Source organism: Fusarium coffeatum, assembly GCF_003316985.1.
Source record: "Fusarium coffeatum strain FIESC_28 chromosome Unknown BRIP53273_contig_308, whole genome shotgun sequence".
In the NCBI taxonomy this organism is placed as follows: Eukaryota; Fungi; Ascomycota; class Sordariomycetes; order Hypocreales; family Nectriaceae; genus Fusarium; species Fusarium coffeatum.
In genome coordinates, this window is record NW_022158097.1 from 14,310 (window position 1) to 28,804 (window position 14,495).

The 14,495-nt window shown below is 49.1% G+C and overlaps 4 protein-coding genes across 4 annotated transcripts; 1 reads left to right on the forward strand and 3 right to left on the reverse strand.

Moving 5' to 3' along the window:
* Positions 1-235: 235 nt before the first annotated feature.
* FIESC28_10449 (uncharacterized protein) lies at positions 236-1,111 on the forward strand (the record flags this gene model as incomplete). Its single annotated transcript, XM_031164581.1, has 3 exons — positions 236-331; positions 441-523; positions 574-1,111. The coding sequence occupies 3 exons, from the start codon at positions 236-238 to the stop codon at positions 1,109-1,111; spliced, it is 717 nt and encodes a 238-aa protein (XP_031011356.1).
* Positions 1,112-1,866: 755 nt separating this feature from the next.
* Positions 1,867-3,488, reverse strand: FIESC28_10450 (uncharacterized protein; the record flags this gene model as incomplete). Its single annotated transcript, XM_031164582.1, has 2 exons — positions 1,867-3,061; positions 3,154-3,488. The coding sequence occupies 2 exons, from the start codon at positions 3,486-3,488 to the stop codon at positions 1,867-1,869; spliced, it is 1,530 nt and encodes a 509-aa protein (XP_031011357.1).
* Positions 3,489-7,798: 4,310 nt separating this feature from the next.
* FIESC28_10451 (uncharacterized protein) lies at positions 7,799-11,663 on the reverse strand (the record flags this gene model as incomplete). The annotated part of the gene is made up of 4 exons (XM_031164583.1): positions 7,799-7,859; positions 7,914-8,600; positions 8,653-11,441; positions 11,493-11,663. The coding sequence occupies 4 exons, from the start codon at positions 11,661-11,663 to the stop codon at positions 7,799-7,801; spliced, it is 3,708 nt and encodes a 1,235-aa protein (XP_031011358.1).
* A 779-nt stretch (positions 11,664-12,442) lies between these two features.
* Positions 12,443-13,691, reverse strand: FIESC28_10452 (uncharacterized protein; the record flags this gene model as incomplete). Its single annotated transcript, XM_031164584.1, has 2 exons — positions 12,443-13,459; positions 13,512-13,691. 2 exons carry the CDS (start codon positions 13,689-13,691, stop codon positions 12,443-12,445), a joined length of 1,197 nt encoding a protein of 398 aa, XP_031011359.1.
* Positions 13,692-14,495: the final 804 nt, after the last annotated feature.

Sequence of the window (14,495 nt, forward strand, 5' to 3'; positions counted from 1 at the left end):
CGAGCTCCATTGTGGCTAGGGACAGCTCTATGTGGCTATAAATGTGGCGTCTAGTCAGTCACATGACCCTATCAGCGCTCTGACCCGCTCAAAGAAGTTTGGACTTTTGCGGCGACGATGCAAGGCTGCGAAAGAAACATTTTTGACGACGCCTGCGACCACGACCATCTTTTCGCCCATATCAGTCCCACCACCAGCATCACGAATCGGATCGCCCTTTTAATCTATAATCGACATGGATATCGATCACGTTCCCACAGACGCCAAGTCAAAGGAGGTTGTCCGACTTTGGCGGGCATGGAGAACCGTCCATGAGATGGTCGCGGACCGAGTATGTTTGTCTTAAAAGTCTTATGGTAGACTACAAGTAGAATCGCGCAACCCGCCCAGTCGCGCAGCTCTGCTATACATCTGCGCTTCATCAAACTAACTTTATCAAGGAATACGAGCTTGCTGAGGAGGAAGTCAAGATCTCTCTCGACCGCTTCCGCGACGAGTACTGCAACCCCGACGGATCCATCAAGTAAGCGACCAAGCTCGTGGCCTTGAACAAAGAAATCATGCAACTAACAGCATCGACTACAGCCGCGCCAAACTCCAATTCTCGGCGCGTCCCAGCACAAACATGATTCGCAAGTTTACACCACCTGTGACAGCTGCGAACCCCGATCCCGTCGCCGACTGTGGTCCTATCTGGGTTGAGTTCCTCGCAGATAAGACCTTCGGTGTCAGCCAGATTCGACAATTCGCCTCATACGTGATCTCAAACAACTACAAGACCGGCATTATGGTGACACACGTCCCTCTCTCGCCCGCCGCCCGCAAGTCGCTCGCTAGTGTCGAATCACTTGCAAAGATTGAGTGCTTCCTCGAGGACGATCTGCTCGTCAACATTACCCATCACGAGCTTGTCCCCAAGCACGTTCTTCTCTCTCGTGAGGAGAAGATGGCTCTTCTCAAGCGTTACCGCCTGAAGGAGACACAACTTCCCCGTATCCTGCAAAAGGATCCTGTCGCTCGCTACCTAGGCCTTAAGCGAGGCCAAGTTGTCAAAATCATCCGAAACAGTGAAACAGCTGGTCGTTATGCCAGTTACCGATTGTGCGTGTAAATAATTAATTGGAAAGACTGTCTTAAGATTGTGTCAAAGATCTGAGCTGTTGGTTTGGTCGAGGGAAAGAAAGGGCTTCTGGTACGAGGACAGGGGCGTCAAACTGCACATGAAATTCTAAAAAGCTGGCGTTTCAGGGGTTCTATCTAAATTGCGCTGCGCTGCGGCAAAGCCAATCAAAGAATACAAGCAATTATCGGCTTTTCTATTCATTGTCCGGTGTACTCCCTATGCACTAGATTACTGCGCCGTGTTTAAAGCTTATGGAACATGTGTGATTGCCAGAGCGGACTCAGCAGGTGATTTTATACACAGCATCATCATGCTTACGCCACAGGGAAGTTCTTGTATTCTTCACGCTCCGAAGACCAATGCTTGAAGATTCATATCAATGCCATTAAACGTTAACTTGGCTTTCGCCGGGTATATATAACCAATATCCATGCCATCCAAACAAGAAAAAAGAAGAACCCATCTGAGGTCCGCAAATCGTAAACAATCGTGGTGATTGTGCCTAAACCCCAATACCCATATTCGGCCTCAATTTGAGGTTCCCGTATACCCAAACATAAAAGAATCCCTCCCATATATGACTCCTATGCCAATTGCAAAAACGCCGTGGCCACACCAGTATCTATGAAGCCCACGGTCCCAATAGTCGACAATGAAAGAAGCATTGTCGCCTTAACACCATCCATGTGAAAATGTCGATGTGTTATTAAAGAAGTCGGCGCGTGCCAACACTAATCGCCTCTTCATGTCAAGAGCCCACCAGGATCCCTCAGTTCGGTCCCAGAATGCACATTGCTGCCTTGACGCGACTCTTCGCGGGACTGTGGTATCGGTTGGAGTTCAGTTCCCCCATACTTGGACTTGGATCGACTTTGCCTTGTGCTCGTAGGCCCAAAAAGACCACCAAGGTCCTGAAGTAACGCAGTCGAACCTCGACGGAACCCACCCGAACTAGCTGGTAAAGAAGGCACAGGCGGTGTATAGGACTGTGCCGAGTCCTCCTTGGATGAATCGCGGCTGTTTGCTCGCAAACTTCCAGAACTTTCCGGTGGAACATCAAGTAGGCCACCTACGTCAAAGAAAGACACTCTTCTTGGGGCCGGGCTGCTTTCGCTCTTTGATTGAGAGAGTGGATCGTGCTGTATGAGAGAATCGTCGCTGTGTTCCGCGTTACTGCGCTGTCTTTGTGGAAATTGCCAGCGCTCGAGATCCTGATCCAGCTTCCGAACAAGAGGGGCAGGGGTGTATTGTAGGGTACCATTCTCGCTGGAGTTATCTGGTTGATCTTGCAGCTCCGGATCGACCGTCATACCAACATCCCGCACAAGATCCTCGTCGCTCCCCCAGTGTCGATGCAGAGTTGGACGGCGAAGATTGAGCGACGGGTCGAGTGATTCGGCGACGGACGAACGACGGAACTTTTGCTTCTTAATACCTCGGTCCCGCATGAAAGATCCCAGTACTAGGGAATTGGCTGCTGCAGTGGCGAATAAAAGCTCAACCGAGGCTAAAAGAGACCGATACTGCTGACGACCATGCTCGTCTATGATGTGTGGTACCCGGTAGAGAGTCACCCCCACGACGGACAAACTCAAGGAGAAGAGAAGTACGAGCTGTATCTTTCTCTTGATCGTCATTCCACTTGTCACAATGATGGGAATAGGGAAGATGACAAGCAAAAGGTCGGTAATGACGTTGCAGACCGCCATGGTAAGAAGCTGTACATAACCTTGACGGCACTGACCGCCGGGATCGGGTAGAACTTGCCAATAGTGGCTGAAAGGTCGGCATTCGACAAAGTCACTGATGACTATAGCGACAAAGGTAGCTGCAAGAATGATGCGAATGACATATAAAGATGTCTGCCAGGTTCGTTCCCACGTGGCTCGTGTTAATCGGTGGAGGAACTCAAGCACTGCGAATTTGAGTATCCATAAGCTGTTGCAGTTAGCATATGAGATTCAAGGCTTTGCGCACTACCTGGAGCTTCCGAGTGACGAAAACCATGGATAGTGGAGGACATCACTTACGTTGCAGCATAAAAGATCCGACTGGCTAGCACAAGGCCACTGCCAATAGCCTTCTGACGTAGTTGTTGATCAGTAAGCTCAACGCCATCAAATTGCGCATTGTTAGTCCCGTAAATAAGTATGTAATGAACGCATGCCATGCGAGCATACAGAGGGATCAAAGCGAGAGCGGCGACACGATCTTCGGTAAATAGCCGTTCAGTACGGATGAAGCGACCAGCAAGCCGCAGGAGGATAATAAGTGTACAAAATGATGTCGCCCACCAACAGACGAGCAGAGTGGGCTTGTCATACTTGAATTCGCGGAGGGTTGGAGGATCTGAATAGAGAGCCATGTCTGCGACCCGGTCCGCGCTCGTCGTCCTCCGCAGAGGGCTCGACGAGCGAGGTAACGAGCGAACGTAGAGTTCTTAAGTTTGGTCGAAGGTTGTGACTAGGTTGGCGTTGACGGCTGGAAATGTCGTGACGTTGGGTCGGTATTCGACCTCGAAGTACTTGGATAATTCACCTCAACATGAGGCTGCCGAATGTGGCAGTTGACTAATAGTAATAACGGCTCAGCAAGCGACGAATGCATGAAATCGTGGATTTGTCAGTTCGTGAAAATTAATAATTCGCTATCCGTAGGTTGGCTTGAATTGAGTCGGCGATGATGGGTGACGAATTAAGCCGCGTCGTTGAGAGTAAGAATGAGATCAATCAGAACAGTCGCTGGACTCGGGGAAAATGCTGTCGGGGAACCGTCGGGACCGAATTAGATGCGCGTATATGTCAGTTGCGCCGATCTGTGGAAAGACACATCGATATATCCCAAATTTGGCTGAAGAAGAAGCCAACAAACCAAGACTGGGCGGGAGGAAAGCCTGGAAATAGAACAGGATGAAGACAGGGCAGAGTTCAGAGGAAGTACAGTAATTAAGTCAAGATAAGGGAAGAGTGGATGCGAACAAGGTGCCCGCGGCAGGTCCCAAGATATTGCGGAGGCGAGAGTGTCGGCGAATCGATTGGTGCCGGTTGGCTATCCGGAGGGCACAGTAAGTTACTGTACTGCAGTCTGCACGGTAGCGGTTGATGGCCGAGTCTTTGGGATCGCGCAGCAGATAGAGAGAGGGAGACCTCCCACACATAAATTAGACTCTCTCACTCACACGAGCCTGAGCCTGTGGCCTCCAAGGCCCGTAGCCCCGTCATCTGTGGCCCTGTGCTTCGTGGAGGAGGGAGGGGTGTTGGCCACCACAGTCTTGTGGAGCCCCCAGGATGAGATGGGCCAGACATCCAAAGCGTCGGTCCAGCCCCCAGAGCTAGTGGATCAAAAGCCAAGGGACCGATGAGCATTAGGGTCCTGACGCAGGTTCTTGGAAGCTAGCGCGCTTGTGATTCAGATGTTTTGGAATTCCTCTATGGCCAGATTAGCACGCAAGAGGGCCATTGACTATTGCAAACCGGCTTCACCGAGAGATTCCAGCAATGCGATTGAGAGGCTATCGGGCAATGACGATGCTGTCAAGGAAGTGAAAATATGATCGACCCTGGGTGACGAGCATTGCTCCAAGGACATCGACTCTTGGCGTCCGCATTGAGCCAACGATGGACTGAACTCCAGTCTAGCCAAGACAGTGAAGGGGAGGTTGACAGCCTAAAGAACAAATAGTTTAACTAGGTGGTCCATTGAAAACCAATACCCCGTCGACGCCAATATCATGGTAGCAAAATGATGATTGATTACTGGAGTTCCAAGATAGCAAATTCTAATAACTTTCCAACAAGCCACCCATGATAGCCGCAAATGTGAATGCACTATGGCCAAATCAGATCAAGGAGGGCAGCCTCTTTCTGGTTATTCGTGTTTCTTTTACCTACCATCACAAGGGAAATGATGGTATTAAACCTAAACGCGCCCCCATTGACAGCTCAAGAAGTTAGACGCTTGGCTCGGCGCAGTCTGAGTTGTCAGACATATTTGAGAAAGGAAGTCCCATGAACAGAGGTACTGTTGTCCTGGTGAAGCTGATGATATTTTTTCCATCTGAAAAAGAAACAACTCTTGGTGCAACCCAGGCGCAAGTAACAGGGCGGGGCTAGCATCAACCATCAAGCCCGTACAGTAGTACTGAACCCTAGCTGCTTGAGCTAGTCATGCGAATACCTGTCGGACCTGTCCTTCATTCATCGCGGCACATAGTCAAACAAACGCCGCCAAGCTGTCAGTACTAAAAACATCGTACATGTTTCATAGTGCTGTGGCTTATTGGTAGCAGCGGCGAACGCCTCCGTTGTCGGCCACCGAGCCGTGCGAAGCAAGCCATTCTAACCGATTAGAATTTGATACCAACAGAGATACAGATATGTCTGAAGTTGGACCGGATAAAAAGATCCAAGACGGTAGCAATGTCGGTCTGGATACCACAGTGGCTTCACGTGTCACATACGGAACTGCCCGATATGTAAAAGAGTGCTGGAAAAGTGTCCCCATGTTCCCATGCTGCTGTTTTGTGGCTGGGCGCTATGCCGTGTTGCTTATGATCTTTCAGACTCGGGTTCCGCTGGTCCATCCATCCATCTCGTTGTCAGCCGCAGGTCATTTGATCATGAGCTGTTCCTTTCTTTTTGCCATTGCGACCAAGTACTGTACTGTATGTGATAGTGATTGATCGAATTGCTGATACGGATATCTTGAGACGAGAAATATGAGCTGCCCAATATGGATTGCCATTTCCATTTCCCCCAGGTCTTGGAAGAAGAAACAAGGGTCCAAATCCAGCGATCAACCAACCGTCAAGGATCTGTCACATCATATCACGCGACAACCTGGTAGGAGACTCGATAAGACAATCAAGCTGCCCCCACGCTTTCTGACCGTTGTGCTGGGATTGTTTTTCTGCAACCTTTTCTTACTGCACTGTAATTAGAGTCAAGCAGATTGGACTTGAAAGTGAAGGAATTCGATGATACAGAAAATATCAGGAAATAAGACCGTGCAATTTAAAGTTTTGTTAGGAAAGTGGTACCTGCCCCGTTTATAGGCCTTCAAGAATGGAGACTCTCCACTTGCTTTCAAGAAATTGCCCATTGCTGCTTCCTTCTGTTCGCTCACAACAAACTGCCCGGGTAAGAACTACCGACATAGACAGCGATAATTAATTGGGAAAGCGCTTGGAGCTTCCTTCTCCTTTACCATTCAAGCATTTCCTTGGAAAACCGCTACTCAACTCCCTCAAACAAGACCCAGAACCAGAATCATTATGCTATTGATTGATTATACAGAGCATGTACGCATGGACTGTAATAACCCACACCAATAATACCCACATCACGGCCTCCTTATCTGCAAAACTCCACATCTCACGATGCATGCATCAGCCTTATCTCTTGTTCCTTGGCTGATGCATTCGCTCATGTAGGCTCTGTAGCACTTCGAGCTACGTCTGTCGTATTCTCTCACAGCTTACTCTGTACTTCCTTTATTAGCCCAGCTCCGGTTTCAACACCCGCATACGCGGAGCAACACGCCATGTTCATCGAGCTGGTTTGCCAAGATATCCACTCCATATTCGAGAACATGAATCCAAGCTATTGCCGCTCCTAACAAGCCAAAACGGCCAACGACACGGCGGGCTACTCAATTCCATAGCTTCGACCCCTGGGCATTAGACAAATGGGTTAATTCCCAAACCTGGGCTATCAACCAGAAGCTATCAGAAGGATCATCTCCGGGCCGATTCGTTGATTTCAGACTACGTCCAGTGCAACAGTGAACAAGAGCATCGGATACGCGTTGTCTTCATGTCCATCTCAGACACCATATCAGATATGAATCTGGATCAATGAGTTGGATGCACTGTACTGCCCACGGTTTTAGCTCGAGCTGTCCGTCATTAGACCATACATGCAAAACGCCTACCCTTTCACAACTGTACAGTCTTCGCTTACCCCTGGGCGGTCTTTTTCCGCTTTGATCTCTACTCTTCAGCCATCTCTATGGCCAAACCGTCATGAAAGCAACCAGTACGCTCAGCCACGCATCTACCTAATGGTGGATTCACACAACCTGATGTCTGTCTACTTGACAACAGAAGTTATCTCTTGAGGCTTAAGGTGCTAAAATAAATCACCCTAACTGCTAGTCTAGTCTAAAATGACATAGAGTGTCTAGATTATTGTATCTCTAAGGTTCGAAGCAGCCAATTCTTTTGATACCCTGGTGTCTGTCAACCACGTTGACAAAGATTTTCCAGGAACGTCTAGTGCGTCCACTAGAACGTCAAGAGAAACATGGCGCAAAGTCTCATCCAGTTGTTGCAATAGACCGATGTCGCTTAAACTTTGACGAGTCGTTCGCACGCTCTATCGGGCAGGCATATCAAGGGTTAAAACAGCCATTTGGCTTCAAATGTCTCAAGCCACCATACTACATACAGCGTCATGCATAGTTTCACAGCCATACTTGTTTCACGAATCATGACATGGAATTGTTCTTCAGAGTTTTCGTCATGGGCGGCCATCGTTTCGTTCACATTCCTCTTGAAGTTAAATATCAAGCTCACTAGTTGTGCCATCTGTCAACTCTGATATCACAATAGTTTTCGGTTGCGCTACGAAATGAGTGCCGGCCACTATTTGTAGCTAGCTTGCTATCACGGGTCGATCAGGAACCAAACTTCAAGCCGAATAGCCGTGCATTACCGTGCACTTCATCTTCTCGAACACTATTCAGCTGCCACATTGGGCCACACTTCTGCATCACCCTGAGCTAGACTAACCTCAATTCCTCGACTGCAGTTTTGATATGTGGCTTCCCAGCTTGACCCCAGTCTACACCTTTCAGCTTCTCTGCAGCTTCCTCCTGTCCCCCAAGCACACCCCAGAGTCCATCTACCACCATACTCCTTACCTTGGGCCAGGGGTGATACAACAGAGCCCCCAAGCGCTTTCTGGCTTCTTGGGCTCCTGTCTCGGCACCTTCTTGGCCAAGCATTGATGCAACACCAGCGTAGACTTTGACGCACGCCTCAAGCTTGCGTACGTTACCCGTTTTATATCCCGCCTTCTGAGTCTGCAGGCACAGGTTACGAAGGTCAACACTGCTCCTCTGGAAGAGTTGCACGTGGAAAAGGAATGCAACAACCTCAAGAGTCGGTACAATGACCCTGTCTTGACCCTGTCGAGTCTTGAGGTTCTGTAACAGTGCCTGGCAGACAAGATCTAGGTTCTCATGACTCGCCTCGCAAAAGTCACAAAGCGCCGCTCGACTGGCAATAATTAGATCTTCGTTGCCGGTATCTGCGGATCCAACGAAACCAGACATAAGCTCTGCCATCCATTGGCCCGTCTCTTCTTTTGCTACTTTGCGAAGCCACAGCCGGAGACGCGACCCAGCATGAAGAGTCAACAGGCTATGGAAGTAGGCTTTAGAAGAGAAAGTGAGGTCAAGGAAGTTTTTGGCGTGGCTAGAACTGTCAGTAATTTGATTCAGCATTCATCATAATTCTTTTTACGTACCTTTCTTCCAGGATCAGGGCCACCGCAGTTTGGGCTTCAGGACGAACTCGGTCGAGTTTTTCGGCAGAAAGGCGAAGAGCACTGAAGAAGAGTGTCCGCACAGATGTTTCTACCCACTCACTCTCATTTATCACCTCATCTAGTTTACCCCATAGTGTTCTGACAGCTCTGAGAGCATGTACACGGACATGTGATCCAATATCTCCCCGGGCGTTCGTAGTGTAGTCGTTCAGCCCCTCAGCAATCAACTGCAAGAAGGTCAGAGGCTTTTTATGTAAAACACTGCTCTGTGTCAGGCTCTGCAGGATAGCCACTCGAGTGTCAACTTCGGTATCCCATGCCCATCGCCCCAAGAGTGCTTGACAAGCCACATCCTCAGATGAGTCCACCAGGGGCTGTGCAGTCGTAAGTGCTGAAAAGTAGCCGTTGCCGTGCACAGCAGTTCGACTTGTAGGGCGACGCTCAACAGTTTCGGCCCATTCACCTATGAGTGCCTTTCTACCAGTTGGCTGGGAGAGCATCAGCAGGACTAGTGATGCAGCAGCGGTCGGCTCAATAGTCTCTTGTTCGCTGCGATTCAACCATGTTGGAACTATAGCTCGCAACGCTGATACCAGACGTGTTACTTCTACACTTCGATCTTCATCGCAGGAATCGAGCTTGGATACCAGACTCATACAGTCGGATGTATTATCGGGATGGACGAGTTCATGCCCTGGACGGAGGATTGGCTGATTCGTGCCAAGAACTGCAGTCTGCAAAACGGGCAGCGCTGAAACAACAAGACGACTTGCTGCTTCAGCGAGCAGCTCCGGTTTTCGATAGGCCGTCGACTGCAAGTTCTCCAGCACACCTGATGCTGTCAAGAGTATTTTATTGACCAGGGACGAATCCTCCTGAGATGTGCCCTCCTGAGACAGCGCAGAGAACTTATCAAGGACGGCTGCGAAGCATAATAACAGACCATGTCTTTCCTCAACCTGGCGTGGCTGAAGGGTCTTGAGGCGCTCGGTCAGCAGTTGAACAGTGGTTTTGAACCGAGTGAGGGGATCGCCAGACTTCAAGTCTGACAGTTCGGATGTGAGAACACCAAAGGCGGCACCTGACACACGCCTCGAGGCAGCATCAAGGTCACCAATACCCCTCCAGCCCAGAAGAGTGTCGATAATGGCCTCACCATACTGACTTGCTAGCCTGGTCGCGTTAACGGCTACCTCCTGAATCGCTCTGGAACGTCGCGCAACAGAGTGGTAGTCAACAGTCTGCACCACCCAGATGCCTTGCTCAACGGTATCGGGATGACGTCCCACGAGCTCCTGCAACGCCGCTGATGCACCACGTCTGATGTTTCCTGCGGGATCCAGTGAAGCAGTTATGACAAGTTCTGTCCCCAGAACCTGGATAATGGAACTGGTTGCAGGGTGAGCTTTTGCTGCAAAGACAGAGTGCGTGGGGACAGCTAGAAGTTCTTCACTCGTATATCGACGTGCCAGAGCCCAGATACCGAAGCAAGCAGCATCACGCACGTTGGTTCCAACACTGCCTCCAGACATACTTCTTTGCTCGAATGACAAGCCCAGAAGGAGGGCATGGATGATATCGGAAAGCTGTTCAGTTGGTGGAGATCGTCTGTACAGTAGATGTGAGAGCGTGAGCATCAGGCCGTGCCACTCGAGGTTATTCACGGCGGACAAGTCCCTGACTGGTTTGCCTCCAGCCGGCTTCGTCCAAAGAACATTGCGATTCAGTGATTCAAGCACTGCTTCGACAACTTGAGAAGCCATATCGGGGTCTAGTTTTAGTGTGATGATACTCAGGGATTTACTGGCAGCAAATCGTACTGGTGTATCGTTGTCAGATACAGATTCGAGTAGGTATCCAATGGCGGCCTCTGTGAGCTCGGTACTGGCCATGTCTTGTGGCTGACGAAGGCGCAACACAACCACAGACCGGATCACCTTGAGAATCATTTTCCTTGCAAGAGCAAAGGAGATAATAGTCTTTGACAACTCATCCTCGCCAACAGAAATCGCCTGGATGGCATAAAATATGGTGGAAAGATAAGGGTTCATGTCAGAAGTGTCTGACGATGCCCGCAAGACACCAGCAAGGAAGGACAGTATACCGAGACAAAAGTATGTCGTTTGAAGGGGTTGATCCTTTCTCGGCCGTAGTGAGGCAAGAGACCAGTCAATGAGGCTCTTGAGAACACCTAGCTGTTGCATATCACGTCGAATCGCCATTCTCACCAAGAGAGCCTTTGCAGCATCCCGCTCTTTTCCGGGAGTACTGAGATACTTGATAGCAAGCGGAATCATGCGCACAGTAATAGCAGGGAGGTTCTCAGGCCAGACCATGCCCGGGATATCCGGAGCAGTAACATCTTGCAGGTCGACAGATGAAATGGTAGAGAGGTCGAAGGGAGCTAGTAGAAGGTGGGAGAGCCATAGAAGAACAACATAGCGCTCTTCCCAAGACCATTTACCAAGAGTAACACCATCGGCAGAAGCTTGCTCGGACTCTTCAATGGCAATGAGTAGCAATTCTAGATACTTGGCTTCGACGTTGAGAAAGCGCACAATGACTTTTTCGCCACGAATCTTGCAGAACGTGTACAGGATCTTGCATATGGCGAACTCCACAGAAACCAACAGTTTAGAACGAGAAGAAAGAGTTTTCCCACGATGGCGAGTCTGCAGGTGCTTTAGGAACGCCTCAGCTAGGAGGGGGATCCATTTGGGGAGATATGGATCCAGCAGCTGGGGAAGTTCTTGGAAAGGGTCCAGGAGCTGACAGCAGTGTCAGTCAACAGTACATATGTGTAGGGCACATTCACTTACAGAACTGGTCAGTCTGAAAATCTCCTTTGCGCGCACCCTTGAACGAATTCTTGTGCCTCCATGACCATCAGGCTTCCAGAGGAAATGGGGCAGAGAGCGGTCAAAGTCCTCTAGAAGATCCGCCGAGATCTTCTGCAGTTTGATGTCGAAATCTGCTTCTGGAGCATCCATCCTGCGACAAGCAAAACAGAGTTGCCAAGCGGTGTTTTGTTATGAGGACGTTTGGTTGGTGTTTGATTGATGCGTCAGGTTGAACATAGGTACCTAGGTATTGTGAGAGGTCAGGTTAATGGTAAGCGGGTCCTGGTTTTGGTGACAGGTGCAGGTGCAGGTGTATGACCAATGGGAGTTTGTTTGTCTCTTTGCAACTCTCGAAACTTGAAGGAAGGAAACTCTTACAGTTTCTCAGGCGACGTTGATTATAATGTAACAGTTTGTTAATATGACTGGCAGTCTATGTTTTGTATATCCAAACATTCAGTGTCGCTACCTGTTACAGTGGTTCAGTCTTGATAAGTCAATTAACACTGTACAGTCATAGTTTACAGGTAGACAGACAGTTAAACACCAAATAAAAAGAATCATGATCGAGCTGTAGTTTTGTTTGTATATTGTATCGTCATGTTGTAAAGATCGATTAAGATAAGACAATTAGAGAGTCTATCCATGAGGGCTTCAAGCCTCTATCTCTCGAGGCCAAGCTCCAACTGTAATACCATGAAAATTCCTCCAAATCCTCTAAAGGGGTATCAAACCATTAACAAATAAAATGAGAGTCGTGGACCCTGTTTCCCGTCTGATATTCGCTCGTAAGGCGTGTCCTTCTATTCCCGATAAAAGTAAAATCATTCAAGTTCGCCAATAAAAACCAATCCATAGTTTTTGTTCCTTCCAAGACGCCCAGTCATCATCTGACTCTTTGTAACCCTTTTTAAACCCCAATAAAGCACTTAAGAAACAGCAATGGCTGCGACGATGGCATCCAAAGCACTGCTGTGTGAAGGGCCGGTAGCAGTGACGTAAGGCCCGGCCCAAGAAACTCCTAACAAGCCTTCGTCGTTGCGACCGTTCCTCCAGATCGAGATGGCGTTCTTGGTGATGAACCGACGGTACAAGTCTCTGGGCGAGACTGTGTGTAGGTATCGCAAGTTCCTGACAAAGATACCCTTGAACTGCTGCCCATCGGCACCGCAGTGGCCATCCTTGTGTTCGCATTCGTCAGTCTCGATGAGGATGCCGTCTTCGTTGGTCAGCTCCTTGATAGCTGCATTTGCAATCTTGTGTGCCTTTTTGGTGTAGTTCTTGTCGCCAGTAGCGAGTGCGAGCTCAACGAGGCCACCCAAGACAACACCTTGGTTGTAGGACCAAGTTTGCAGACCGTTGTTCTTGCAATCATCGGTAAGTCCGTCGTTAATCAACCCATCCTTGTTGATCATGCCACTGTCCTGGAACCAGTTCCATTGCTTCTTGGCTATGTCGAGGTATGTGGCGTTGTTGGGGACACGTCGTGCCAGAGAGGCAGCAGTCATGAGATAGAGTTCGTTGGCGATGGCATTCACATATCCTGAACCTTCTTCGCCTTCCTTCTTCCACCTGATTCCACCACATTTTGTTCCAGTGCCGGTTTGCATGTCGTTGAAAATGTCGATAGCAGCCTCGAGGTACTGCTGGTCTCCGGTAGCATCATGTGCTCTGATCCATGCCAGAGCCCACCATCCTTCGTCGTCGTAGAACTCGTTGAGGAAGTTATCGAAGCCACGCTTTCCAAGGAAAGAACGCTTCATCATGCAACCAGAGCTTGAGTCCAAACAATAGCTGGAGCTGACAAGACCGTTTGTCATTGTCTTCATGGTGTGAACAGTTGTTTTTTGAGCATTGGTGTATGTTGTGGCGAGGATGCCTCCGATGTTTAGCTTGTTGGCTTCCTCGAGTTCTAGAGTTGCGAAATCAGCTAGAGTTGTCACCACCTGCGAGTATTGTTAGTTTCATGTAACTCCTTTGAACCTGGTCTCAACATACATTTGCGCTAGACCACCAAGCATTGTCCCATGTACCGGTAGCGGCGTTGTAGAATTCCTTGTTCATTGCCTCGATGGAAGTGACAGCCTTTTCCGTATATGTTGAAACATCGCGAGCCACTGGTCGAACTGAAGTGACGAAAGCCGTCCCGGAGAAGAGTCTAGCCCAGTTGATATGCATTTTGTGTGAGAGAGAAATAGAGATATAGAGAGTGAGAGTGAGAGTAGAGGAAGAGATAAAAGTGAAAAGTTAGGAAACAAGGTTCAATGAGTCGTCATTAAGAATAGAAAAGAAGAGATAGATAGATAGTGATAGAAAGGAGAACAAGTATCAAACTTAGATAAACCGTCAAGGTTTGATTGAATCAGAGAAGCAACAGCTCGGAAAGAAAGAGTTTGACAGGAAGAAAGAGATCTATATACAAACAAAACGAACGAACAAACATAGACTAAAGAGAAGGGAAGAAGAAGTTTTTGATCCATGGATAGACATTCAATGTGGATGCCTCTTTGTCTAAACCCACACCGAGAACAGATCAGAGCAGACTCCACCGGCCTGGGCTGGGCTGCCTTGAATAGAGTGTTTCCTCAGGGCTTGATGGTCCATGACCGCAACCAAGACCACGCACGACCCAGAATAGCGAGGACGTGATATCTAGGGGTACACCAATGCAGCATGATACCTCCGGGTACTAAGCCAAGATTTGATGGAGCCATGATGGCAACGGCTGATTGGTGAGAGGGCGGCTGAAAGGTCGAGATGCGACTGGCGCTGAGTCGATCTTCCATGAGTTGTGATGGGGCGCTTGGTGTTTCAAGTCAAGTCAGGACCCAGAATGACGGGAAAGAACCTGAAAACTGCCGGCCTTACCCCTGACGCTATACGGACTTTAGCGTGTTATGGGATGGGTAACCGCTGTGGGGCTCTCTTTTTTACAGCGCATTTAGTCCCTATTCGGTCCCTAGTCTCAGGGCATGCTCGACC